We start from the raw sequence: 24,035 nt of genomic DNA, 5'->3' as shown, positions 1-24,035 counted from the left end.
TATACATATATATATATATGTGCCTGTACTTTGTTTTTGGACTGGGGAGGAGGAAGCGGGCGTGTCATCACTTGTTGTCACGGAGACCCGCGTGTAGAAGAGTATCTATCTATCTACTAATCTTCAAGCTATCTTTAAGATATTTATCTATCTATCTTTAAGCTATCTATCTATCTTTAAGCTATCTATCTATCTCTAACTCTCTTTAATCTATCTATCTATCTATCTATCTTTAATCTATCTATCTATCTATCTATCTTTAATCTATCTATCTTTAATCTATCTATCTATCTATCTTTAATCTATCTATCTTTAATCTATCTATCTATCTATCCTAGGGTTAGAATGTTCCTTGTGTGTGTATGGGTACTGGACATCCGACGTAGAAAAGTCATCGGCATGTCAGTGAAGCCGTATGTATGTGTCTCTTCAGCTGACTTTCTTTCCTTTCATTCTTTTCTTCTCATTCTTCAGATGTCTGAGATCGCTTTATGTATGGTGAGCGATGTGAGGTTGAGTTCTCCCGGGCTTTCAAAGCAAGCTGCCGCAGGAGAGACGAGACAGCAGAAAAAGAAGGAAAAGAAACAGAAAAAACAGCTTGCTGCCGATGAGTAAAACTGCCCATCGTCAGGGACAGAAAAAGGGAGAAAGAAAACATGAAAAGCGATGCATGGTGATATGCGTCACATAGAGCAGAGACATCAAGGCTTTCTCTTCTCTTTCTCTCTGAAGTGAGGCTGCTATAACACTATTCACAAGCGAAGAGACAGCTGTTTACAGACATACATGCCACCACCTTGCTGGCGTATGCACATGAGGCGCGGGCGTTCATATCTACGTGTATATATATATATATATGCACACGTGTGTATGTAGACACCGTACAGACATGTCCCCTTCGAGCTGTGTACATACACCTTGTGTATAGGCAGGCCGAGGTGTCTGCCCACTGTAGTAGTGGATGATGCATGACTGCGAGGGATGATTGAAGGAGGGGGGAGGGACTGCTAGGGTTTCTCTTCGATGTGTGAAGAAGCGGGAGTGTCTGAATGAAGGTGTTTTCTATAGTAGAGCTGTTAAGTGGTCATGTAGGATAGAAGCAGGTTAGAATTCTTCGCTTTCGTCATGTAAGCCAGGCAGAACAAGCTAAGACTGTGAAGAGGCTAGGCAAGAAAGATGTAGAAAGAAGAGAAAGAGAGGGCCGGAGTTCTAAGGACGCGTTACCCTCTCTTCTATCCCCTACGCTTATTATACACCTCTAGATGGATGAGCGTACGTAAGTACATTCCTATGTGTTGGTAGATTATGTGTATGTAAGGGGTGTGTGTTTCTTTCTATCTTTGAGAGAATGGCGATCATCGTGTTGATAATTCTCTAGAGAGTTGAGAGAGAGAAAGGAAACAGGGCATCCCGCAGTGGTTCTATTTTTTGGCGTAAGTGGTTTAGTATCATCTCACTCGTCTTTTTTCTTGCTTTAGAGAGATCTGTATTGGTTCGGAAAAATTCGGGATAGTTGAATTGTTTCATCGATTTCATCCATATCGGTACCTCTTCTAACGCAGGGGGGGTACATACAGCTGAGGGAGGAGGTCGCTTGGCAGGGTTGCCAGTCATCATAGTAAAGTGTTTTCACTGTACTCCAACGAGGCTCACAAAGAATGTAATATTAGAGGTAATGAAGTAGCCCAAGAGAGGAAGCGGCTCCTGATCCTCTTCGATGAGCGAGACTGATAGGGAGGTGACGAGCATGTAAGAAGCGGAGAATCTCGTATCGTCGGTTCTCAGATTGCCTGTGCGTGTAGGTATGTACTAGACCTGTAGACGTACGTACAGGCCCGCATGTATACAGATCGTACATATATATATGTATATACACGTACAGGATATATGAACATACATGTGTGTATACATATGCACGCAGAGTGAAACACAGGATTGTAGAGAGGTGGTACGTTACCGTGGTATTGAGTGGTTGCCGAGTTCCTCGTAGAAGGGCATCTCGCCTTTCTACTCCTTTTCTTTGGCTGGTCCTTGCCTATAGAGAGATGGAAAACGATTACAGGGATAAAAGAGGTCACTACAGGAAGGAAGAAAGGAGAGAGAGAGGAAATTGGGAATGCTTGATTGATAGATAAAGACTTTCTTTCTTGTCTGCCAGTGTCTCCAGGATTTGCTCGTCCGAAAACGGTCTTTAATCAGGTTTGCAGATTCTCAGTCAATCCATGCTGTCATGCTACTATTGCAGTGGATATACATACCTACACGTACATATGTATGTAGGCACGTGAAAGTAGTACATACAGCTATGCGTGTATGTTGTGGTGTATGCTAAGTGCGTGCTGCTCCAAGAGTGAGCGATGAAGGAGGATGGGGCGACCGCTCCATTTCTCTATGTGTATGGTGTTCTGAAGTTATTTTTTACATGAAGAAAAGCACAAGTTCCAGATGAAGAAGAAGGATAGAGGAAGGAGAAGAAGGTGTCGTCTTCTTCCTCGAAATCATCTCCAGTCCCGAGAATCTGGTTGTATGTGCTGGGCTGCTTGTTCAAAGGAACAAGACAGCACTACAGTCTTTCTCGGCTAGCTGGCTAGCTAGAAATCAATTAGCCGTGGCCGGTCTTTCACATTGCATGCGTCGTAGAACGACTTCATTCATTTTAAAGCAAATGAAAAGAAGGAACGTGACGATGAGCTTTCTCATTCCTTTCCGAATAGCAACACATTCACGTGTCATATGCGTTCGTCCAATGAAAAGAGAGGCGTGGCCTTCTCTTGAAAATCCCTCAGATCTGTACCCGAATCCCACCTACCTGTCTCATCAAGCTACAGTCACCTTTTCTCATTTGGGTTTTGCATCACTACCACCGCCAACCAACTTCAGCCCATAGCACTTCTTTGGCTGTAGCTAGCTAGCTAGCTACACATGGGTGTGTCGTCTTCGTGTAGTCGAAGTGTCTTTTGAGAACGTCGTCCGTTAAGTGACGGTGAGAAGTAAGAGTGACATGCGTAGCACCCATATCAGCGTCTTACGTTTATCAAAGAAAGAACAGCTTGACTTACGGCAGTCGTATCATCACGTCCACCTCCAAGCATGTATATAAAGTATGTATGCGTGCACACACCCGTATGCATGTAAGTATATATATGCCCCTTGCTTTAAAGATCATCGAGGTATCAGCCTTGTGCCACGTGCTGAAGAGACGGAGAGAGGGATATGGGTCCGAGGAGGTCAGACTCCTAGTGAGGACAAGTTTTTTACGTCTTGATAACTGGCCGTTCTTTTTTTCTTCGTCCCATCGATGAGCAACATGGGGGTATATTAAATGGGGGACAAGAGTAGTAGTAGGCAAGAATGAAAATGAACGGATGGTGAAAGCGTGTCTCTCACATCATTGTTCTCATTCATTGCCAGGCGGCTTGATACCGTTGATGGATTCATTCCATCATGGAATGAATGCATCAAAGTGAAAAAGGTCTCCTTCCGTGAGACGAGAAGAAAGAAGAGGCAAGTATTTGATTCCTGAAGGTGTGTGTGGTTGTCGTCTTCTTTTTTCATTCCACGTGGGGGTGGATTTGCTTGCTCCTCATGCAGTCGACCTCTTGCGAACAAACCTTCATTCACCCAAGAAAGGAAAGAAAGAGGAGGGAAAAGGAAAGAGCTTCTTTCGTAGACAAGAAGATGGGCTTCAATAAGTGTCCTCTTCTTTTTCTTGAGAATCTGCACCATGTCTCTTCTTTGGCACCGGTCCGAAAGGCGGGATGGAGCGAGACAAGAGTCAGGATGTTCTTACAGATTGAGTATTACTGTAGTCGTTCGTTTGATATACATCGAAAGTCCCTTACGCTTCCGTCAGCACCAAACAGATAAAGGGGAGCTAAGAGTAGACTTCCCGGTGGGGTTGGTTCAACCGGTTTGCGTATTCCTTCAGCCATTCAGGCAAGATGCATCAGAAGTTTCCTACGCCTTCGGCAGGCCACGTAAGCGGCCACCAGATAGGTGAAGAAGATGTCATAGAAAACTAAAGCAAGGTTGCCAGATGACTGCCACATTTACATCAGGCTGTTACCCGTAGCAATAGCGTTGGAGCAGAAAATAGTTTGGAAGCCTCGACATACTTGACAGGTAAACCGCAAGTAAAGGGCACGACCCCGGTTGAAGAGACTCGCGCCGGCGGGTTATCGCTATGCAGATATACCTATGGCGAGTCTCTATGGAGAGGACTGCCTGTGTGGTTGGAGTAAAGAACGTTCTGTTGCTGAAAGAAGGTATTTCAAACTATGGTGAGATGGAACTCAGTTCGGAGAATCGTCAAAGGCGATTAATGTCCAAGAAGTGCGCTGCTGCCGACTTGGGGGCACACGGCTGGTGAAAGGAAGGTCACCCCGTGGACGCCTTAAAACACGGAGGCACAGACGTTTCATGAAGAAAAAGAGCCCCGGGAGCCAGCTCTTGAAAAGAGTTCAAAAGAATCAGGTGAGAAGATTGCAGCCTGAAAGAGAGTGACAAAATGTCAAAACTCTTGCCGGCCCTGGAGGGTTCTGCCGGAGGGTCGGAATGTGGCAGGGCCTACCAGTCTACACAGTGGCTGGCTACACTGGAGAGCGTACTATCCGGCGGTTGTTCTGGCATCAGCCATTTATGTGCACGATTTAAGCTATAAGGATAAGAGAAGTACGTGGCACATTGAGTGAGGGAGAGAGAGAAACAAAGGAAGAAGGATCGAACAACACGGTTCACCAATACGATTACTACCATCTGGCTGAGCGTTTTCCAGCGGATACAGATAAATCCAGGGGGAGAGAGCGCCTCCTTCTCGTCGAGTCTCCTCGGTCTGTAGAAGCGAAGAAGGTGGCGCCACACACCTGCCTGGCTGCAGCCAAAAACAGAGGACGGACAAGGTCGTCTCCGTGTCACCAGCAAGGAAGGGCGGGTGGAGCCAAGCTCTCTCGGAGACACCAACCGCCCGTTGCAGTCTGCTCTACACGAAGTCCACTAGGTGTACTTCGGGCGGGCACTCCGACAATGCTATGTTCGCGAGAAGGGTACACACTACCTGTGTACCCAAGGATGTACTGCTGGTTTCTCCAACATGCCAATGAGCTCCTATTCGAACTCACTTGTAGCTCATACTGCGCGCTCTTGTAGAAAAATGCAGAAAAGAGGTAAATGCCCACAATAACCGGAGGGCTTTATCTTCGGAAAAATGCTGTGAACGTTGTCTGTCAAGCTGGAAGCTGACGAGAATCAAGAACAGGTAGTGGGGCAAGGCATTACTTCGCCTTATCGAAGCCCGCCAGATCGCCGCCTTCACCAAGAAGTTGGGGAACTTGGCCATGAAGGTAGTCCCACACCACCTGGAATGGCCTTCGTGAGAAAAAGTTTAAGACAGCCTGACAGAAACGGTAAGATGCTTGAGATTTCTTTCGAGGGCATCAGACCTCAAACAAAGACAAACCTAAGAGAAAAGTCTACGACACTCTATTTCGAGTTCCAGCGACCAGGAAGCAATTATCACAGAGGAAAGAAAGTGCTAACTGGTGTGCCGCCAGTCTGGCAACGAAGCAAAGTGACTAAGCAGTAGCACTAAGCAGAGAATGAGAAAAACGGTCAGGTCCCCCTGCACTCCGGCACGAAGACAGGAGGGCAGGTAACCGGGTGCCCGTTACATACAGGGACGAGCACACACTAAAACAAAGCTGGCAAGAGTGACTGTACCTGTGTGACAGTCAAGCCCAAACTTTTCGGACAATCAGGGGCTCACACGCGCTCGTCAGGAGATGCCTGCTTCTGTACCCTTAAGCGAAGGTCCGGGAGGGCGGAGACGGGCTGCTCGCTTACAACTGCTGCTTTGAAAGTGCTTTGTAGCCATAGAAAGCGCGGACATGTATCGCTCTCTATTCTTCTACTCCTTTGCCCTCACGCAGGAGAGGGGATTCGATGGAGAGGGGAGCGACGAGACCCGGTTCACATCTGCTTGCCGCCATATTCCTTGTGAAAGGGCGAGAGATGGAGATAAACAGCGGACGTCTTTCTCTTCGGTCCTTTCCTTTCTCCTCTTCTGGTCTTCAAGCGCCTTCTCGTCGCGGAAAGCGACAGATATGAACACAGTGTAGCTGCAGAGAACATACTGGAAACTAGTCAGAGAGACAAAAGAGTTAGGGGGACAACGAGGCGTCTCTACATAGACAAAGAATAGGAGAATTGTCCGGCCTCTCTTTCTATTCTCTAGCTTCCACCATGTTTCTGTCCATGTACGTATAGGTGTCGTGGAAACCCTTAGATTTATCCAAGTATATAGCTAAAGAAGTCCGAAGTAATAGAAAAAAAAAACGCGGAAGTGGTAGACAACGAAAAACTTGTCTCTGTATTGATCTTTCGGCTCAAAGTAGGCGGCCAGCAGGTAGGTGGACACACTCCGCTATAGGTGCGGAGTTCTAGCAGTCTGGACAGCGGCGGTGCTGTTTCTTCCAGACACTGGAGAAACATCCCAGAAACACGGAGCCGCCGGGTAGTCTCTCCGGAGTCCTTTTGCTCTCTCTCTAGTTGTAGTCCTCATGAGCAACCCTCTGAGTCACCCGATTTGTCGAGACCTCCATGAACAGCTAAAAGCCCTTGCACGCCTGGTGTGCGCGGCAGCAGTCCCCAGCTTGCCCACACCGCGGGCGGGCCGGGCATATCAAATCAGCGCCAGAATGGTTCTTCCTTCGCGGGCACAAAAACAGCAGCCATTCTTCGATCCGCTTGGCAGCCCCTGGGATAGCGCCAGAAGCGCGCGCGAGTGGCTGACTCGCCGAAGGGGCAGAAGAGCAGCCACTCCTGACGCTCTTTTGGGTCCGCTCCAGTCCCGATCTCCGACGGGCCCTCGGCTAGCCGCGCCGACTCTTCGTCCGTTGACCCCCTCTCTCTCTCGTTCTTCCCTTGCCCCAGTCTCGCTACAAATCATTCAGTATTTTCTTTCTTCCATTCTAGCTCCTTGGTCTTCGCTCCAAGCCAAGTGTGTAGCCCCCCAAGATGTACGCGTACCCTTTCGCCCATCCTCCTCGCCTGCCCAGCCAGGACGGCAATCTGCTCGTCGGCTCGGGTAGCACGAGAGTGTGCTCCCTTTCTCGAGGTGACCCCCGCCATTCCTCTCACCCCAGCGAAGAAGGCGACAGCACACGGTGGCTGGCGGAAGCCCGAAAAGGCCTAAGGACGACGACGTTCCCCCCTCCAGCCCTGCAACAGGAGAAACATCGTCCGGAGCCCAGCTGGTTGCAGGATATCAAGGAGCCTTTGCAGAAGTGCGTGAAGAGAGCGCTGGAAGCATGATGAGTGCCACCTGGAGTGGTAAGTCGAGAGGAGAGCACTGAGAGCACGATGAACGCCGGCGAGTGATTGGTAGGGTTGGCTCTTGAGTACCTTTGGTGCGCCTCTAACCTGATGCTGATGGGTTAGTGTGGCTTATCCCACAGATTGCTGCGTTCATCTATCTGCTCTTCTTTTACACGTGTGCAGGCATGGCGGTTGCCGGCGGTGATAGAAGCCTCGACAAAAGTGATCCGTCCAGACTCCACGGAGACAGGCTGAGTGAGGCCAGAGTGCAGTGTGTCCCACCTACCTGCTCGCCGACTACCTTGAGTCAACTTGGCAGGGTTGTTTCGAAGGATCACTACAGAAGCAAAATTCCTATTTCTTCAGCCTTCTGTATCTATCCGAAAATGTATATATGTTCATGATATTCAACACTTGCACGAGCGTTTACATGCAGAGAAACATCGTGAAGTATAGGGACCGAAGAGTCTGGGTGTTCTCTGTCTTCACAGAGCCGCTCGTTGTTCCCTTGACTCTTTTATCTCTCTGATTAGTTTCCAGCAAATTGTGCCCTGCTACAATGTATTCATATCTGTCCCTTTCGACGAGAAAGCCCTTGAAGAGCATGGAAGGAAAAGAATGAAGAGTAGTCCGCTACTTTACCTCCATCTCTCCGCCCACCAGGACAAGAAGTATGCGGCAAGATGTCATGGATCGGAATCTTCGTCTCTCCCCTCCCTGTTGGATCCCCTCTCATGCACAAGGGCACAAAAAGTAGAAAAGAGAGAGCGGGAGACTCCCGATTTTTCATGGCCATAAAACCACCACTTGTTCCGTTCCTCTCTTCTTCCCAGTTTCTTCATTTGTCTGTTTGTCTACATCTCCGTATATACACGTGTGCTTCCTACACCCTATGTATGCAGTCATATATGTGTGTCTATCGGATACTCGACTGCGACTTGGCATCTCCGTCCAGCTCGATACGAGTTTCTCTTTCTTCGGTGTGCTAGAACAAGAAGCAAACAGTATAGCAACTGTGTGCATCTGTCTGTCTGCTGTCAATTCATCAAAGCCAAAGACTCGTCTACAACTCATACACGTCCTTCAAATCTCTCTGATCCGCACTACCCTGCTACTTGCCTCTCTTCTTCCTCCAGAATGACGGTCAACCCCTATAGCCTTCTTCTAAAAGAAGTCTCCTAGGTGTAAGCAAACACAGTGAGATACGGTTTTAGATCGGAGAGATACTAAACACTGTACAGAGGACAGATATCATCGTTATTCTCTGTCTACACTAGACCGGCCAGCATGTTCGGTGCTTGTCCCGCGAATAGAGATGAGGAAGAAGATCGGAGAAACCGGGATACGAAGAATGACTAGTTGTGCAGTCTCTTGTACTTGAATTTCTCTCACCTGCTTGGGCAGACAGACTTCTTTCGCACTTGGCTTTTAGCTTTCCGAATGAATTTGAACCACGACTGAGATAAAACTGTTTTCGTGCCGAGGCTTGGAATGAACGAGAGGGAATCAAATATGCCGAGGAACCACACACAGAAGCCGCCAGTCACATACTTTCATTCATTACTAAAGCGCGAAAGAGGTACACGTGGTTCTTCTCCTGTTTGGCATCCGGAGGTGTATCTGAAAAGCGCGGGTGACGTCGTGCATGTGAAAAGGCCGAAACTGCTCGGGAGACTCGGCTCTACAGAATCTTTATCTCTGAGTGGTGAATGAACGAAAGGACGGGAAGGTTCCTTTCTTTTTGAAACGAACGCATGCAGTTCACATCGGAAAAAATATGCAACATTCGCCGCAGCCTCCTCCTCTTGGTCATCAACAACCAGGTGAAGACACAAGTCGCAAAAAGGAGAGAAGATCCTCTTTCTTTCTTCTTGAAAAGAGGATAAAATCTCTCTCTGCTCTACAAGAGAGGAACGTCTAGAATGTTTCTTGTTCGTGTCCACTAGGAAATCTCTCTTTTTCACTTACCTTTCTAGTGCTTCCCTGATATCCGTGACCTTTGCTCCAGACCTATCTTTTGACGAGATTTTTCCCTTTTATTCTCTGTGTTCCTTCTCCTTTCTAGATCTCTTTTTGCAATTTTTTTCTTTTTTTTCTGTATCTCTCTTCCCGTCTCCTCCTCTGTATCTGTTTTCATTCCTTTTGCGATCCAATCAGGTGAGTTCCCTGATCAACAGGCGACTCGGTAAGAAGAATACAAAGGTTATCTTGTCTTTCTCCCGCCACTCCTCTTGTTTTCTCTAGTTTATCTCTTCAGGAACAAGAAGGAGTCTAGTCGTCCTCTTCCTGTCTCTTCTGTCTCATCATCGATCTCAGTTTCAGGTGCTTCTTAACGGCAATCCGAACAGGAAGGTCTTTCTTTCTCTTTCCCGTCGCCAAAACAGCAGTTTTCTCCGTACTTTCTCTTTCATTCTCTGCTTCTCTCCCCCATCTCTCTTCCATTTTCCTTCGCTCCCTGCATCTGGGTGGGTTAACTGTATTCCTTTCTCTTTTAATCCGTTCTTCTCTCTCCTCCACCTTTCAAGCGCTTTCTTCTTTTCTTCTCTTGCCTCCCGACAAGGTAGACGTCGTTCTTGGCACTGGAGATGGCTTCGTTTCTTCCGGCCTCTTTATAAAAGCTGGTTTCTTCCCTTTCCTTTGAATGACACTGGAGAAAAACACACCATTCTGATGAGTCGAGTCATTCCCAGATAGACGAGATAAAGGCCTAAAGGTTTTCTTTTTTCTCTTGGATTCTTTCTTCTGCCGGACAAGACACTTCCCCTTCATAAAAAGAAAGGATCATCTGTTTCATCTCTTTGGTTCTGTTGGTTCGTTTATTCTGTTTGACGTGTGTATGAAATCATCAGTCCTACGAATCTGAATCACATTTAGCACTCCTATCATAGTAGCCAGACTTCTTATGCCTCCCATAAAGATACCCCACTCCACAGCAATACTCCCCCTCTTTCTTCTTCTACGATGACTGGAGGTAAAGGAGATGTCATGCAAAGTTTGTCGGGCAATCCTCGAGAAGACGATCGGAGTGATAATGTGAATTCATCTTCTTCTTACTTTCAGCATCAAACTAACAGTTACACGACTCAGTCAAACTCTCAGCGAGGACCATCGATGCTCCCTGGGCAATCCATACACCCAGGACAGTCTTCCTTTCCTAGTTCTCCCCCTCCCTCGAAGTCGTCTTCTTCTTCTTCCCATCCCCTCCCCTCCACAACAGGAAGAACCGGGGGAGCGATCTCTCCAGACTTCTCTTGGCACTCTCTCTTTGGGTTGCTCGCTTTCGCTGATAGGTGCGTCAATGTCTTCGTCCTCTGCATGCGCCTCTAGCCACTCCACAGCGGCTTCAACTCCTCCCCCCCCGGGCTGTGTTCTCACGTAGAAAAGAGCTTTCTCGGCGCGGAGTCGTGGAAAACCGAAATCGACTAACTGACTGACTTGCTGTACATCACGTATCACAACCAACCGACATCGAAGGCAAATCACTCCGGGTCCCGCTCACGGCTACTCCAAAAGAGCCTCAAAGACACCGGACGACGACTCTTCAGCCCTTGTACGACTATCTCTCGGTTTTCATTTTGAGATGGTTCCGGTACATGTGTACGTATGTTCGTGTACGCGAAAGCGAGTATACGTGAGACACGAGAGGGAACGGTGGAACCTCGGTCGTTTATGGATACACTGGGCCTGTCCGTGGAAGACTCAGACTTCCCTGAGCTCAGTAAAGATATTGAAATCCTTATTCGAAGAAGCACCAATCTCGTCTCCGAAACAAGCTACGGGAATTACTGAGTGCCAGTATACAGCGTGCGATACAGCGCTTTCACAATACAGCTCCTTGGCGTTGGCCGAACTTTCTTTCCTACATGGATCGGGCAGACAGTATAGGAATGAAGCGAGATATGTCGGTGTAAGTGACTAAGTAGCCTTGAGCAATGCGTACACAAACATTCACCTTCTCGTCCTCTTTCACTCAGAAAATAGTGTCTCTACAAACTCAGTGTACAAGCATACCTTGTATGTGCATGGCGCTTATCCGGCTCGACATAGTGCAGCCATTCTATCGTGCAGATTGGGCTAATTTGCAGACACGAAGGAAATCCACTGGCTCAACTTTTTCAAGTTGTACGTGTAACGGTTTGCCTTGTGTGTACCGTCAGTTTGCATATATATACATATATATACGAAAGGCAGGAGCCGACGAAAGAAAGAAAGAAAGAAGCACATTCTCTTGTTTGGAGAAACTTTCATGAGTGTCTTGTGGCCTACCTCTTCATCAACATGCTGAGACACAAAAGCTGGATTTCCTCCTTGAGTGGTTTCTATTCTGTGGGCATCCTCGCCTTGTGCTTCCCCCCCGGCTTCTTCCTGCTTCTTCTCGCCCTCTGTACATACATGTGGAAACAGCAGTCGGTAGTTCCGATGCCCCAGGAGCAGAGCACTGGACTGGATTCACGGGGAACTGTGTTGAAGTCAAGGAGAAACACTAGGTAAGACACCCGGAATGCAATACCAGTGTAAGAGCTTGCAAGGTATCCCTGCGCTCTCTTAGGCAGAGGGTCGAACGTCTCTGATGTCACCCTAGTTGCTTGCTGGCTCCGTGCCACCTATAGAATCTTCTTTCTCTAGAGCCCCCCGTAGCAAAGCTTCCGGTGGACCCACTAGGGCGTTTGTCTTTCATGCTTCGCAAACTGAAACAGAAGAAAAGTTCATGGATTCGACAGCTTCGGTTGGCGACAAAGATACATAAAACAATCCGAGCTGAAGTCAACCTATGGTCGAATAGGTAACGTAGATAGGCACGCTTGTGTCTGCTTGTCCCAGCAACCTAGAGACCCACTATCCTCTATGCTCCCGTATGTGCTGAAGACTGGCCTGCCTTTCATCCCGTATATACGGAGTTGCCAGCACCCAACACGGAGAAGCAGACGGAATCGTAAGCCGCAACGACGTGGATATGTACATGATGCATATACACTCAGATACATATACATACACATAAACACAGTTATTGTAGTGATCACTACAGGTGCCGGTGACGTAGGCATATATATACCTGTACACTCGGTGTTGCTGGGGCGGAAACGTTAGCGGCGTCGTATGTACCTCACTCCAGAAATCCCAGCTGAATATCCATAACGAGAGTATGCGGATCTAAAAAGCGCAGCCAGGAGTTATTCAGCAAGTCGTCCACGTGGTCGGGGCACTCAATTCCAACCCTAGGAGCCGCACACATACGGCCCTCGTCTGTTGTGGAGAGTAGGTTTCACAAGACTCTCTTAGACTGGCTGGAGTGACTTCTGGCTGTTTAGTGGATAGTGAGCATAATATAGAAGATCGAGAACATCCCGCCAGCGAGTACTGAGACGAGACAAAGCGCAGGTGAGGATTAGGAGCAGAGCCTACTATCGTTTTACCAGGTGTTTCGGACGAGGATGCTTGTGTTTCTTCAGCTAGGTAGGGACCAGGCAGTAGCCGACAGACTTCCCCGTCGCATACCATCTGCGCCCCGCCAGGCAGGTTTGTCACCTCATGGCCCTCTGTTGCCATGGTGCTTGACCTCACGCGTGGAAGACCTCAGCACGGAAATAACGGGACTCAAACTTCTTTTGCATATACGCATCCGTAGCGCGGTCACACGGGGCGGAGAAGGACGTCGTCAAGGTTTTGAATCTCCGTAGTACACGAGGGTCAAATGTAAGGGGAGGAGGCAAGAAAGGGGACGAAACTTCTCTGGCTTTTCAGGGAAGGGCTACCATTACACACAGCGGGCGATACGAGAGTAAACAGAGAGATCAAGCCTCCAACTGCATGAGCGATCCGCGGCAGCAGCAGCATTAACCTGAATCTGGCACCTCCGTACGCGCCCCTGACACCACGCTATAGCGAGCAATTCCAGAGAACGTAGAGAGCCAGCTCGGCAGTACTAACGCGAGAAAGACTGGCAGAAATGACGAATTCCAAGTTGCTAAGAGGCGTACACGTCGCAAGAATGACTAGTGCTTCAGGCTCGCAAGTCCGTTCCAGGTTGCCACGCTCACGGAATGATGGAGGATTTGTGCTGAGATCCTGGAAAGCAGTATGTGCATCGAAAGTCACTACCTCACTCAAGTACTTGCGAGCTGCATTCCAAGAAGGGAATGGACCAGTACGTCTCTTCCCCGTCTACTTCGACAGGTAAGAAAGCAAAACACGAAGAAGGCAATGCTGTTTGAAAGAAAGCAGCGGATCACGGCATGTCTGGCGCTTTGTGGTCGGCTACGTGAAGACATGTAACCTGCGAAACTTTAGTCGGGGCACAGCCAAGCGCGAATGCGGGATGAAAAGCTGTAGCGGCGTTACTGGGACATATCTGTTAACAACAAGTGAGGCGGTCCAACACGCGGAGCCAGCGCTGCTAGCATTTCCCAAGGGAGATTGTCACCGGCGGCGCAACTGCGAGAGCATTGGATTCGAGTTGAGACCCACCCTGAAGGCTAACGTCAATCCATGATTTTCTTGCGCCTGACTTATGCTAGTTTCGACAAGACAAAAATGATGATGATGCCTGTGCTCTAGACGAAAGCCGTGACTCTGCTTCCACTACGCCATAAAGGATCGATATACTGTTGAGGCAACCGCAGCCACCGAGAAAAGGCGCAAGCACGAGGCGCTGGCGCCGGTGTCCAGGGTGACTTGTGCAGTGCGTCGAAGGTGCCGCGCGAGTCAGCGAGACCAAGCACTCGTCGCCGGTGACCTGGAATTCATGCGGCTGAGGCAGAGGTGGTTTCTAGTCATATCGTAATGAAGACACTTTCCGGCGTTCGCCAACCGCGGCACTACATTCTTCTATACTCGGCCTCCCGCTGGTCCGTCACGAATCCGCACAACTCGTGTGCATCTTACGGAGACAGACACACGGATGTGAGGGGTCCTCCACTTCATGCGAAAGGTTCTGCAAGAAAGGTCCTCGGGGCTGTGCCGCAAGGCTGCCCACGAAATGCTGTGCATCTGCTAAACAAGTCCAAGCAGTGCAATTTTATATCCCTGGCTCAGTCCTTTTGCGGAGTCTGCGGTGACACCGGGCCTGAACCGTTGGACGGCACTCGAACAGACCTGCTGCCTTTTCCACCAGCTCCTTTCCCGCTGTCGAGCGGTTAATCTTTGTACAGATTCGCGGACTATCTGCCTCGCGGCGTAAAGCAGTGACCGTGGATTCCTAAGGAGGCCCGTCGGGAACCAGACAACTTCAGAAGGTGCGGATTCCACGAGCCTCTTCAGGAACCCAGTTCCTTCACCGGGGACGCAGAAAATCTTCCTTTAAAGGCTGAGTCGCGGCGTTTATAGTGCGCTATCCGGGGTGTTCGCGACTCGCACTTTCCACCTGTCAGGGTGTCATAGTGAAAGACCACGATTCATGTGGACCTGCCGAAACAAGTCGGAAGGCGACGCGTACGTACGGGATTGTACGCACGATCCTTGGACAGTAAAACTCTCTGCTGGGGACAGGCCGGTCAAGAAAGGACGGTGACTAGGAGGATACTCAGCCGGCGATGTGAGTTTGATTTGCTTCTTGGTCGAGCAGGAACAACCTAGTAGTGGGTGGTTTCCCAGGGGCACCCAACAGAGTAGCTCGGTCTGACAGTTTAGCGGAACACACCATCGTGTCCCCGGTAGGCCATTATGTCTCTAACGCGCGCTGCCGCGCGTGGGGGAAAAAGTTGTCGCTTTCACTACTGCACCCTTCTCACCCCGTGCAGCGAAGGCGCTCGTTTTTTAGTGCTGCTGCGGCATTGCTCCACCTAGAATCAGACCGGCTGAGGTGTTAGCTCTTGTCGGGCTTCGGAGAAGCCCGAGCCAAACGGCACGTAAGGGATGTAACGTTTTGCCACTCTTGAAGCGCGCTTGTGCGCAAAATATATCTGCAACCGCGTTCGACATTTGTCTTGCGTACGCGTCACTAGACAGCATATCTAGCCACTGATGTGGCATCGCGCTAGCTACGCAGACGTGTGGTTTTGGTCATCGCCAGCACGGGGCAATCTGCAGCTCAATCCCAGAGCATCACATGCCTCGACGAAAAAAAGCAACTTGTTTGGAGTGCTCTCACTCTTCTGATGTACCAGCTTCGAAGTACCAATGGCAACGTGTTGGTCTTCAGCCATTCTTCACCGTGGCTAGTCTGTCTTCCCAAGACATGCCGGCATTCGCCGGAGTCGGGCAGATCCCAAACGGACATTAAGTACTTGTGGCACTGCGGCGCGCTCTCTTTCTTGGAGACCCGGGCTTCTTGCATCCATTTGTCATCTCTACTTTACTACGCTTGGAGATTCATGGCTTTTTCTTGAACGGAATGGGGAGAGATGCCAGGGCCACCTGTCCGCTGCGGTCCAACAAGGCTTCCTCGCCTCGACCCATGAGAAGATTTACAGCACGGAACTCCTAGGCGAAGATACAGAGGCTCCGTCTTCACACTCCAGTAGAGGAATGCTTAGAGATCCGCATCACTAGTCTTTTTGGAAGCGTTGTCTGGCTTGGTGTACTCCACCTCGTTAGCCACCCGATTCACAGAAGCCACGGATCCTCCTCTCTGCGGACATTCACCTTCAGTTCTCCACTCCTGTGCCGTTTTTTTCCCCTCCGCCGGTATGGCGCCCTCGTTGGTTGCATGGCTGCGACGGCAGCATGTGTTCTCGGCATATTCCCGAGTTTTATGTGTTTTGGTTGTTCTTCATCTGTATGAGCTTGCCACGGGTAAATCTGCGGATACTCCGTCCACAGGGCTCTCTCTTCCCAGTGAAAGTGAGCAGGATGGATCCAGTTACTCGGGGTCCTTCAAAAGGCCACCAGTAGCCACGTTCAAGTTCGACGCACTCCGGGCAGTCTATGAGGCTTCGCGCGGAATGGACGAAACGGAGACGGTGAAGAGAGCCTTGGTGTCGGGTAAAAGGGCTTTCGATTCCATTGTTGAAGAGCTCTTGTTATCAGATCGGAGGCCAGCGGCTGGGAGAAGCGAGCACGACCGGAAGAGCAGAGCACAGTTGTCAAGTTCCCCGTCTTTCGAGATTGAGACTATACCGACTTTCTCTTTAGGAGGTATCGAAGAGCTTCGTTTCTTCTGCAGCCTTTCTCGGCTGGAGGGAAGTCCGGATTCGGCTGTCCGATGCGTCCTTTCACAACCCCGTGCTCTGCCTGGATCTCTGAAAGTAGGCTTCATTTTTCAGCTGCCACCCGAGAGGTCTAGCGATGTCGATTCTAAAGCATCGACTAAGCAAGGAGAGCCATTCCAGTCTCTCTGCCGGATCATTCACCAAACAGAACGAGCTGAGACCCCTCTTTATCTGGAAGGAGCCATCGGGGTATGCGTCGCCTTTGGCTTTGACTCGCAGTTGGTCGTTCACGGTGGAAATCCTTTGCTAGATCTCGTACCTGAATTGCATCCAAAAGGCTTAACATCTATCGGATTTCAGCCTGTTCCTGCTCGCTACATCAAGCCTTTCGATTCTCTTTCATTCGTCGGAATTAAGCCTACGAAGCCGCATCCCGGCGAGAACGACAGGAGTGAGGCTGACTTCTTACCAAGTCGTGAGCTAGACAGTCTCTCCTGGCGAGGTGTGGCTATAGATTCGGGCTTCTATGACCGAGCCATTTCCACCCTGAAAAGGGCGATAGAGAGTGCACGCGTCTCTGAAGGTTCCACGGACGTACGAGATTGTACCATTTATGTGGGTCTAGGTTATTATTCTTCTCATATTGAAGCTGTTGCTGGTCAGGCCTGTCGTCCCGGGAGTACTCTGCTTGGTTGTATTTCTGCTGTCCGGACAAGTCCACGCTTCGACGCCAAGGCCGGTTCGTTTCTTGACTACGTCTCTAAAGAAGTTGAGCAACTGGCTCCCTCTGTAACGCCCAGAGGCTCCCATATGAAGACAATGCTTCTGGAAAAGCCGACGTGGAAGGTCCTCTACCAGCTGATAGGACCTCGCGTCGCCCGCCTGTTCGAAACTTCAGATCAAACCAGATGGTACGAAGAGGAGATGCTGCATGTAAAGCAGCATACTGCGGACAAGGATATCTCTCTGGAGCCCAGCTCTGATAGCATTGAGTCTGAGGTCATTCGGTTTCCGATCTGGTACCTCGACTTATACCCCTCGAAAGCATACTGGGAATCACTGTCACTCGGCTGTATAAAGAAGGAGCTTGCTTATCTTCGGGAAATGGGACGAGTGTTTGTCCGTAGAAGCGCAAAGCACCTCGCTGTTCCCACTAGCTTGGACGGAGCCCGTCAAGGAGATGCCGGACAGCATCCGGTCCTTCTTCAAAAAAGCGTAGGTGGGGCGTCATCCCATGAAAGCGAAATAGACAGTCAAACAAAGGATGAATTGATTGCCCAGGGAACCGTGATCTTGTCGAATGGCAGAACAGTGCAACCTCTTCAAGATTCCTACGCTTTCGAAGACCTCAAAGCGGTTTCAAATCTGAATCCAGCTAGGGCAGAAAGTGACGCGGGCCTTCGTCGACTGTGGTTGGCCTCTCCATTGTTCGAGGAGAGGGGAGAATTCACAGTTACCGGGGTACCTGCCCGGGATGGAGGTTCTTTTGATTTAAAGTTCATCTGTACCAAATATGGACATTTTCGCGTGTCCACTAATCTGGTGGGGTGGTTTTCGAACTACATCTGTGAACCTCGATATGTCAACATCCCTAACAGTGAATATACGGGGACTCTTAGGTCAGGTAACATGCCCGTGAATCGCCTGATCGGGATAGAATTCGAAGACAAGGATCCGTGGCGATGTGGCGTGAGCTTCCTTGGCACCGAGCGCCACATCAGGGAAACAGCCGTTCGCGGAAGGGATTTGCTGAAAATTATGACAGGCATATGTTCGCTTCTAGGGTTCAAAGAGGGTTGGATTTTGGATAGCGTCACGGACATGTTTACTAAAGAAAGGATGAAGATTACTATGGTATTAGAGAAACGCATATCATTCTATGAAAATCAGGGCTTCCTTCTCTCGATCAATACCTTCAAACGACGTGACCACCTAGAGACGTGTGTCGGCTCCAGCGCCGCAGATCCAACTGCCCTCCTCTCAGGGATTTGCAAGCAGCCGGGAGATATTCTGATTAACCCAGGCTTTGAAGCCAATGCATTCTACACACTTGCCGAACGAGCGTACGACACCCTGTACAACTTGACATTCGACTGCAGATCGCCGTCGTGGCAGAATTGCGAGACCGCCTTTCCACTGTCCCGGAAAGATGGTCGCGGCGAGGGGTGCGCCTTTGAGCGCAGTCCCTTATTTCACGATCTGAGATTCTTGAATCCTCAGAAGTGTGATGTGGGTAAGAGGATAGGAGACTGTCATGCATACGTCCGTCAGCACTTGAAGTGCAATCGAAAAGAGAAGAAAGGGTGCAAGTATCTCAAGTTTTTACACACGCAGTTTTTGTATCCTGGCGGGGATCCGGAAAGTAAGCTGCCACGCGTCATCCAGGACCACTACGAGATGGTGGGGAAAGAGCTTCACCAGGAGAGGGGAAGTGTCGTGTATGAGGCCATCAAGAAGGGAGCCGCGCATGCAATAGCCCAGTTGAGGTCTGGCATAACTCACGCCATGAGGGAGGGGGAGGCTGAGGAAAACGGCACGGCAAACGAAGAGCCTGCCAAGGAAATAGAGAAGATTGAGGCCGTGAGAGATATGTTGCTGGAGTCCCTGATTTTTGTCGACTGGACTGGCACTCCGCAATTTTGGATCCGGTCACTGTACGACTATGATCCGCGGACGGGTAGAAGAAAACAAGAGGACGAGAACAACCTCTTCTGCCCAGTGGCGTACGCGTGGGCGTACATTACCCGGCTTAGTGGACAGCTCTACAGGCATTCAGCTGATTACTTCCAAGACATGAGCGTCGGCACGAAGCCAAAAGTTCTCGAGAGCAGCGAAACACCGCCAGACGGCCAAGGGCGGACGGGGCCATCTGTCGAAGGGGCCAGACAAGTTGGCGATGTCGCAGCGCATCAGTTTTCATAGTCGCCTCTGAAAACCTCTGTGTCTCACATCGGCGCAGGGCTGTTGCAGCAGGCAAGTATGCCGGAAGCCCAATTTGTTTTTTCCCGATGATGTTGGAGAACCTCCGGGGCTACGCGTCGTCGAGGCGTTTTTGTTTGTCTCATGTAGTGGACCGGTGGATGCAGGTTACTCAAGTGAACGCATGCTTTGTTCCGTAGCTTGCCAGTTCACTAATCCGTGCTATGGGTAATTAACAAACAGGATCGAGGGGACGAAAGTGCCGTCAAATTTAGTTTTCTGTTGAAACAAAGTGCTCACCAGTTACCTTGTGCGGCTTCGGTCGGTATACACTGAAGCCGGTCTTCTTTGAAGAATAAATACCTTTGCAGCGGACCACGATTGCTGTGATGTGGACACCGCACACGACGCAGATAGGCAAGTAGCAGACTTCTTAAGACCTCCACTTGCACCACGTGGACCAAAGAGACGACACGGACCGTCGGCCTGGGCCCGAAGACGGGTGAAGGGAAGTGGACTGAGACCCCTCATTTGTGTTACCCGCCACTGCTTACGAAAAGCCCCACCGAGATGGATGAAAGACGCGGGTGAAGCGCGCCCCCTGTTTCATACAATGTAAGCCTAGAACAGTCCGTAGAGAGGAACGTATCACTCTAGGAAGCGTCATGCGGTAACGCGGTCCCAGTAGAGACCAGGCAGTCTCTCAGAATCCAGGCAGGAGAGTGTCACGGCACCACAGTTGAAGACCGTCGAAGCTCCGCGCTATGGCGTTTGAGTGGAATTGGATTGGCTCCGCATTTTCGTTAGCACAGGAAAAAACGGGTCTCAATTTTTACCCAGGGAACCGCCTAATGAAAATGCAGAGAGGAAAGCTTCACTCCGTAAGTGAGACCTCATCAATTCTGTGCGACTGAAACAGATCATGATGGTGGTGGCACTCCGGGAAGACTCGGGAGACGATTTTCATAGCACCCTGCGTGTGGCTTCACGAAGGAACTCGTGCACAATGGTAAGCTAATTAAAACAGATAGGCAATACTCCCTCTCTAAGACGACTCCACATCGTGTAGCGAAGGACGGGGAAAGAACGTCAAAAGATTCCTCGTGTCGGCAGCCGCCAGGAGTCCTCTTCTTCCATATGCCGTTTCGCATGTCTGCTTGGTCACACAAACGCCCCGCCAACCGAAACCTTCAAGGAATAAACGAGGGTCCACAAGATCTGAAGATAAAAAACAGTACGGACAGACATATCCACGCCAACACTGGGTGCTTGCTGGCTGGATTACCCCCCCGTAGACAGGGTTCCGCCTGGGAGGATTCCTAGCAACTCTGATTCGGCTTAAGGTAAGCAGATCAGTGCAGTCACTGTTATTTCCCTCGCCCGAGACCTGCAAACGGGTCTCGTGTTGAACAGTGGAAGTATACCAGTTTCGCGCAGTGCACAAATATGTCTGTAGGCGTTTACGTATCGTGACACGCAAAAATGCAATGAAGCAGTTGTACTGCGTACTTGTGCTCCTATTTACATAGTTGTAGTCAGACGGATAGAACTTCACAAGTACATCCTGCATTCCCATGAAAGAGTGTACCCGACCCATGTACAGCCTGCACTCCCATGGGGGAGTATATCCGAGCCATATCCCGAAGTATTCTTGGGAAGAGAGGGTGTCCTTGCAGCGGTGGTCCCCTGACGACTGCCGAGACCCTGTAGACGGTCAGCATTTACGAAGCCACTGTCAGACTCTCATAAACACACTGGCTATGCCTACATGGGAATGGATGCTTATTAACGTGTTTACGTACTTACCACGAACGTTCCGGCAGCAACGAAAGCGCTTTCCGTGAATACCTCAAACGGCTCAATGCACACTCCTACAAGCTGCGCATGTTGCGCCCAGAGATTTGCTATTAAGTACTGAACAGCAGCGAAGGTAACAAAGCCAAGCCATCCTGTGACACCCAGGTACCCCAGAGCGACCCCCGTGAGAATAGCTGCACTCTGCTTAAGCCACCAGAAAACATCCACCACTTCATCCTGTAAAAAAAAAGAAATGATAACAAAGAACATCGAGCGTTGTCCTAAGCGGGAAACGAGAGTATTTTCACTGTCGGAAATAGAGAAGGAGTCGACACCAGCGTAGGAGTCTAGGCTATTGACCTGAATACATTGAGAAAGGCTACCTTTCATTTTTCTGTAAAAGAGTAGACACCTTTCGCGTACAACCAGATGGTCATGTACGATGTCTACACGTTGCTGCATCTCTCCGTGGCTGTTCTTCCAAGAAGCGTGGTACAGAAAGGCTGAGGCATAGCATTCAACGCGATTGACTTTCTTCGTGCACAGAGCTCACGACCGGCTGTGTCATGTGAAGTACACCAGTCATGCGATAACACGTTCAGCTGTCACTGAATCCAGCTTGTACGGCCACTCTTTTCAGGATAGGATGTACTGCGCTGTTCAGGGTGAAAGGGAGCCATGTCAAGAGTCACAGCAATGCTTCTGGCCAGTTCCTGTGCCTTGGTATGAGGTGCAGAAGCTGTCTCTCCTGGTCTGAAGCATGTGCTAAGATAGACAGCGTTCCGAACTGGGCGGTGAGAGTGGAAGGCCTTTCTTCTATATGCTAGTGTGGTGATCAGCGATATCAGAGTAATTCTGCTGTGGGCAGTCTTGTTTGCATGGCGATGGACCGTCTCATGACGAAGCGTGGTTGTTAGGGCAGCTTCCTCTTTCATGGGCGAACCTGGGTACACCACGATCCAAAGCTGCAGAGTACAGATTTGCTGCACTGGGCAGAACATCTACGAAGCCGACGATGTGGTCACTGCAGGAAGGCCTTGGATAGCGCTCTACAGGCCTAGGCCAATACACGCGCAGCCTTCATAGACCGCGAGCAAATACGGACATGCCTCGGAGGCGACAGGCTACACGGCAAAACAGTGACGTTCCATCGCAGGTGTACAAGAGCATACCTTATGCCAGTCTCCATGGCTCGAAGGATGGAGAATTTTAGAAAAAAGGGAGACTGTGGTTCCTGATTTGACCGATGCATCCTGCGGATTCCCTTCTTTACTGGCCTTGGCCTGCCGTGAGGACTGTCCTTGTGACATGCTGTGGACTCGAAAACAGAAGTCAGAGTACAGTCTGTACAGAAAGGAAGCCTGAAGTGCGGACACGCCAGCCACCTCTACGCAGGGGGGGACGGCCGATCTGCTGAGCAAAACTTAAAGTAGAGGCGGACTTCATGCAAAAGGCAGGCATAGAAGAACTTGCGCGGGAACAGCTGGAAGAACTACATCTGCCACAGACGACGTCGCTACTATGAGGACAGCTAAAGCCGCTTGGAGCGGAAGAGCCCTCTGCCTGTCCTTTCAGAATGATAACGAGGGGGACAAGGTGTGTGCATGTGAAGCGACATCAAGGAGGGATCCATACAACGTTACTGTGACAATGAAACGAGCCCTTTCCTTTCCGTCCAACTTCATTTGGCGGTTCTCCTTGAGAGCCAGCAGCCGGCATCGACTGTCAACAAGCTAGCAGAAACCAGGCAGAGTCTCGGACGCCTGGATCGAACCGCAACCAGGTGGTAGCGGGACATGGCCGGCAACTGCCGTCAATTGAATCACCCACGCCGAGCGTAGCGCAGCGAACTTGTGACCGAGTCCCGGATATTCGCGCAAACTGTAAGCGGCCGCCGGATGTGCGTGCCGCTTGACACGCAAGGCCTACAGAAATGCTGCAACCTCCTGAAATCCAGCTACGCCATACGACTCGGGAACACTGACTCTGTGAAGAAAAAGAGAGACACTCGCACCACCCGCCGGGAGCCATGCACGTGAGGAACGGCAGTGCGAGGAAAGAAACTCTTATTCATTGGGGAAACATGCAAGGGGAGGACGGGGCGATTTTTCATTCGCCGCAGCAAAGGGCCACTTCAGGATGAGACAACGAGGTGAACGGGATAGCACGTTCGCCGTTCAATCCACTCTTGCATGCTCCCAGCCACAGACTCCGGTGATGTCCCGTAAAGCAGGTTTAGGAAGGCTTGCTTCTCCGTTCAGTCCTCCGTGATGTCATGTGGACCGGGTCTCTTCACCTAATCTTCGCAGTTAGGGAAGTTTTTGAAGGAGGTGTGGGCTACACCTGTTTTGACTCCTGGAAACGGAAGCGAGCAGGGACCGCGGCGACGACTTGCAGCAGACACGAGCCCCGCTTGATGACAGGCTGGCCTGATGTGTGCCGCAAACAAAAAAAGCTATTGGCAGGGACTCGAAACACGTGAAAGCCACTGTCCAACAAGGACGAAAGTGAAACGTCACTTGACCATGGAGTAGAGAAGTAAGTGAAGATACCGGGTGCACAGCAGTGGCCTGCCTCCGCCTTCGGAGCCTAGCGTGGACTCGTGAAACTTCCCTGAGCAGTTTCCTACATAGGTAGATGTGAAATGACCCGACTACGAAGAGATTACGTGTTGCGCCCCCCCCTCCGTGTGGCGTGCTTTTCCGCGGTCAGACCCGCATCCCGCAGCACTGATTGTGCCCCTTTTCCCTTGTCAGGTCTCCCTTGTGCGGAAGCACTGACTGCGACGGCTGCTGCAGAAACTTAGGAAAGCTTGAAAAAAAAATTAGCGTCTCCTCCTGAGCATCCCCACAGAAGGCAAGTCAACGAGACGACGGAGCACGCTTCGCACGCAGACACACACCTAGGTCTCTAGAGGCACGG

At 50.2% G+C, this 24,035-nt stretch overlaps 5 protein-coding genes across 5 annotated transcripts; 1 reads left to right on the top strand and 4 right to left on the bottom strand.

Annotated features, from left to right (window-relative positions):
• Positions 1-472: 472 nt before the first annotated feature.
• CSUI_000808 (uncharacterized protein) lies at positions 473-3,599 on the bottom strand (the record flags this gene model as incomplete). The annotated part of the gene is made up of 2 exons (XM_068061015.1): positions 2,042-3,599; positions 473-731 (listed from the first exon to the last, which is right to left on the bottom strand). A coding segment is annotated over exon 2 (186 nt), but the record flags the coding sequence as incomplete, so codon positions are not given.
• A 722-nt stretch (positions 3,600-4,321) lies between these two features.
• CSUI_000807 (uncharacterized protein) lies at positions 4,322-9,117 on the bottom strand. Its single transcript, XM_068061014.1, has 3 exons — positions 8,704-9,117; positions 5,118-7,215; positions 4,322-4,870 (listed from the first exon to the last, which is right to left on the bottom strand). Exons 2-3 carry the CDS (start codon positions 5,333-5,335, stop codon positions 4,567-4,569), a joined length of 522 nt encoding a protein of 173 aa, XP_067927020.1. The 5' UTR covers positions 5,336-7,215; positions 8,704-9,117; the 3' UTR covers positions 4,322-4,566.
• A 1,281-nt stretch (positions 9,118-10,398) lies between these two features.
• On the bottom strand, positions 10,399-13,906 carry CSUI_000806 (pub domain-containing protein; the record flags this gene model as incomplete). The annotated part of the gene is made up of 3 exons (XM_068061013.1): positions 12,726-13,906; positions 11,578-11,693; positions 10,399-10,749 (listed from the first exon to the last, which is right to left on the bottom strand). Exons 1-3 carry the CDS (start codon positions 12,856-12,858, stop codon positions 10,399-10,401), a joined length of 600 nt encoding a protein of 199 aa, XP_067927019.1. The 5' UTR covers positions 12,859-13,906.
• Positions 13,907-15,387: 1,481 nt separating this feature from the next.
• Positions 15,388-19,584, top strand: CSUI_000805 (rhoptry protein). The gene has a single exon (XM_068061012.1). The coding sequence runs from the start codon at positions 15,936-15,938 to the stop codon at positions 19,317-19,319; it is 3,384 nt and encodes a 1,127-aa protein (XP_067927018.1). The 5' UTR covers positions 15,388-15,935; the 3' UTR covers positions 19,320-19,584.
• On the bottom strand, positions 18,622-23,831 carry CSUI_000804 (rab5-interacting protein). The gene is made up of 4 exons (XM_068061011.1): positions 22,286-23,831; positions 21,123-21,350; positions 19,624-20,534; positions 18,622-19,538 (listed from the first exon to the last, which is right to left on the bottom strand). Exons 1-3 carry the CDS (start codon positions 22,421-22,423, stop codon positions 20,478-20,480), a joined length of 423 nt encoding a protein of 140 aa, XP_067927017.1. The 5' UTR covers positions 22,424-23,831; the 3' UTR covers positions 18,622-19,538; positions 19,624-20,477.
• Positions 23,832-24,035: the final 204 nt, after the last annotated feature.

This window comes from Cystoisospora suis (assembly GCF_002600585.1).
Source record: "Cystoisospora suis strain Wien I chromosome Unknown contig_308, whole genome shotgun sequence".
Taxonomy (NCBI): domain Eukaryota; phylum Apicomplexa; class Conoidasida; order Eucoccidiorida; family Sarcocystidae; genus Cystoisospora; species Cystoisospora suis.
This window is presented reverse-complemented; position numbering and strand designations above follow the sequence as displayed.

Coding starts and splice junctions, on each gene's coding strand:
- CSUI_000804 (XM_068061011.1), bottom strand. CDS start 22,423: ATGTCACAAGGACAGTCCTCACGGCAGGCCAAGGCCAGTAAAGAAGGG. Junction 21,351..22,285: donor GCCATGGAGACTGGCATAAG/GTATGCTCTTGT, acceptor TTTTTTTTACAG/GATGAAGTGGTGGATGTTTT. Junction 20,535..21,122: donor TTGCTGCCGGAACGTTCGTG/GTAAGTACGTAA, acceptor TTTTATCTTCAG/ATCTTGTGGACCCTCGTTTA.
- CSUI_000805 (XM_068061012.1), top strand. CDS start 15,936: ATGGCGCCCTCGTTGGTTGCATGGCTGCGACGGCAGCATGTGTTCTCG.
- CSUI_000807 (XM_068061014.1), bottom strand. CDS start 5,335: ATGGCCAAGTTCCCCAACTTCTTGGTGAAGGCGGCGATCTGGCGGGCT. Junction 4,871..5,117: donor GCGCGCAGTATGAGCTACAA/GTGAGTTCGAAT, acceptor TTTTGGCTGCAG/CCAGGCAGGTGTGTGGCGCC.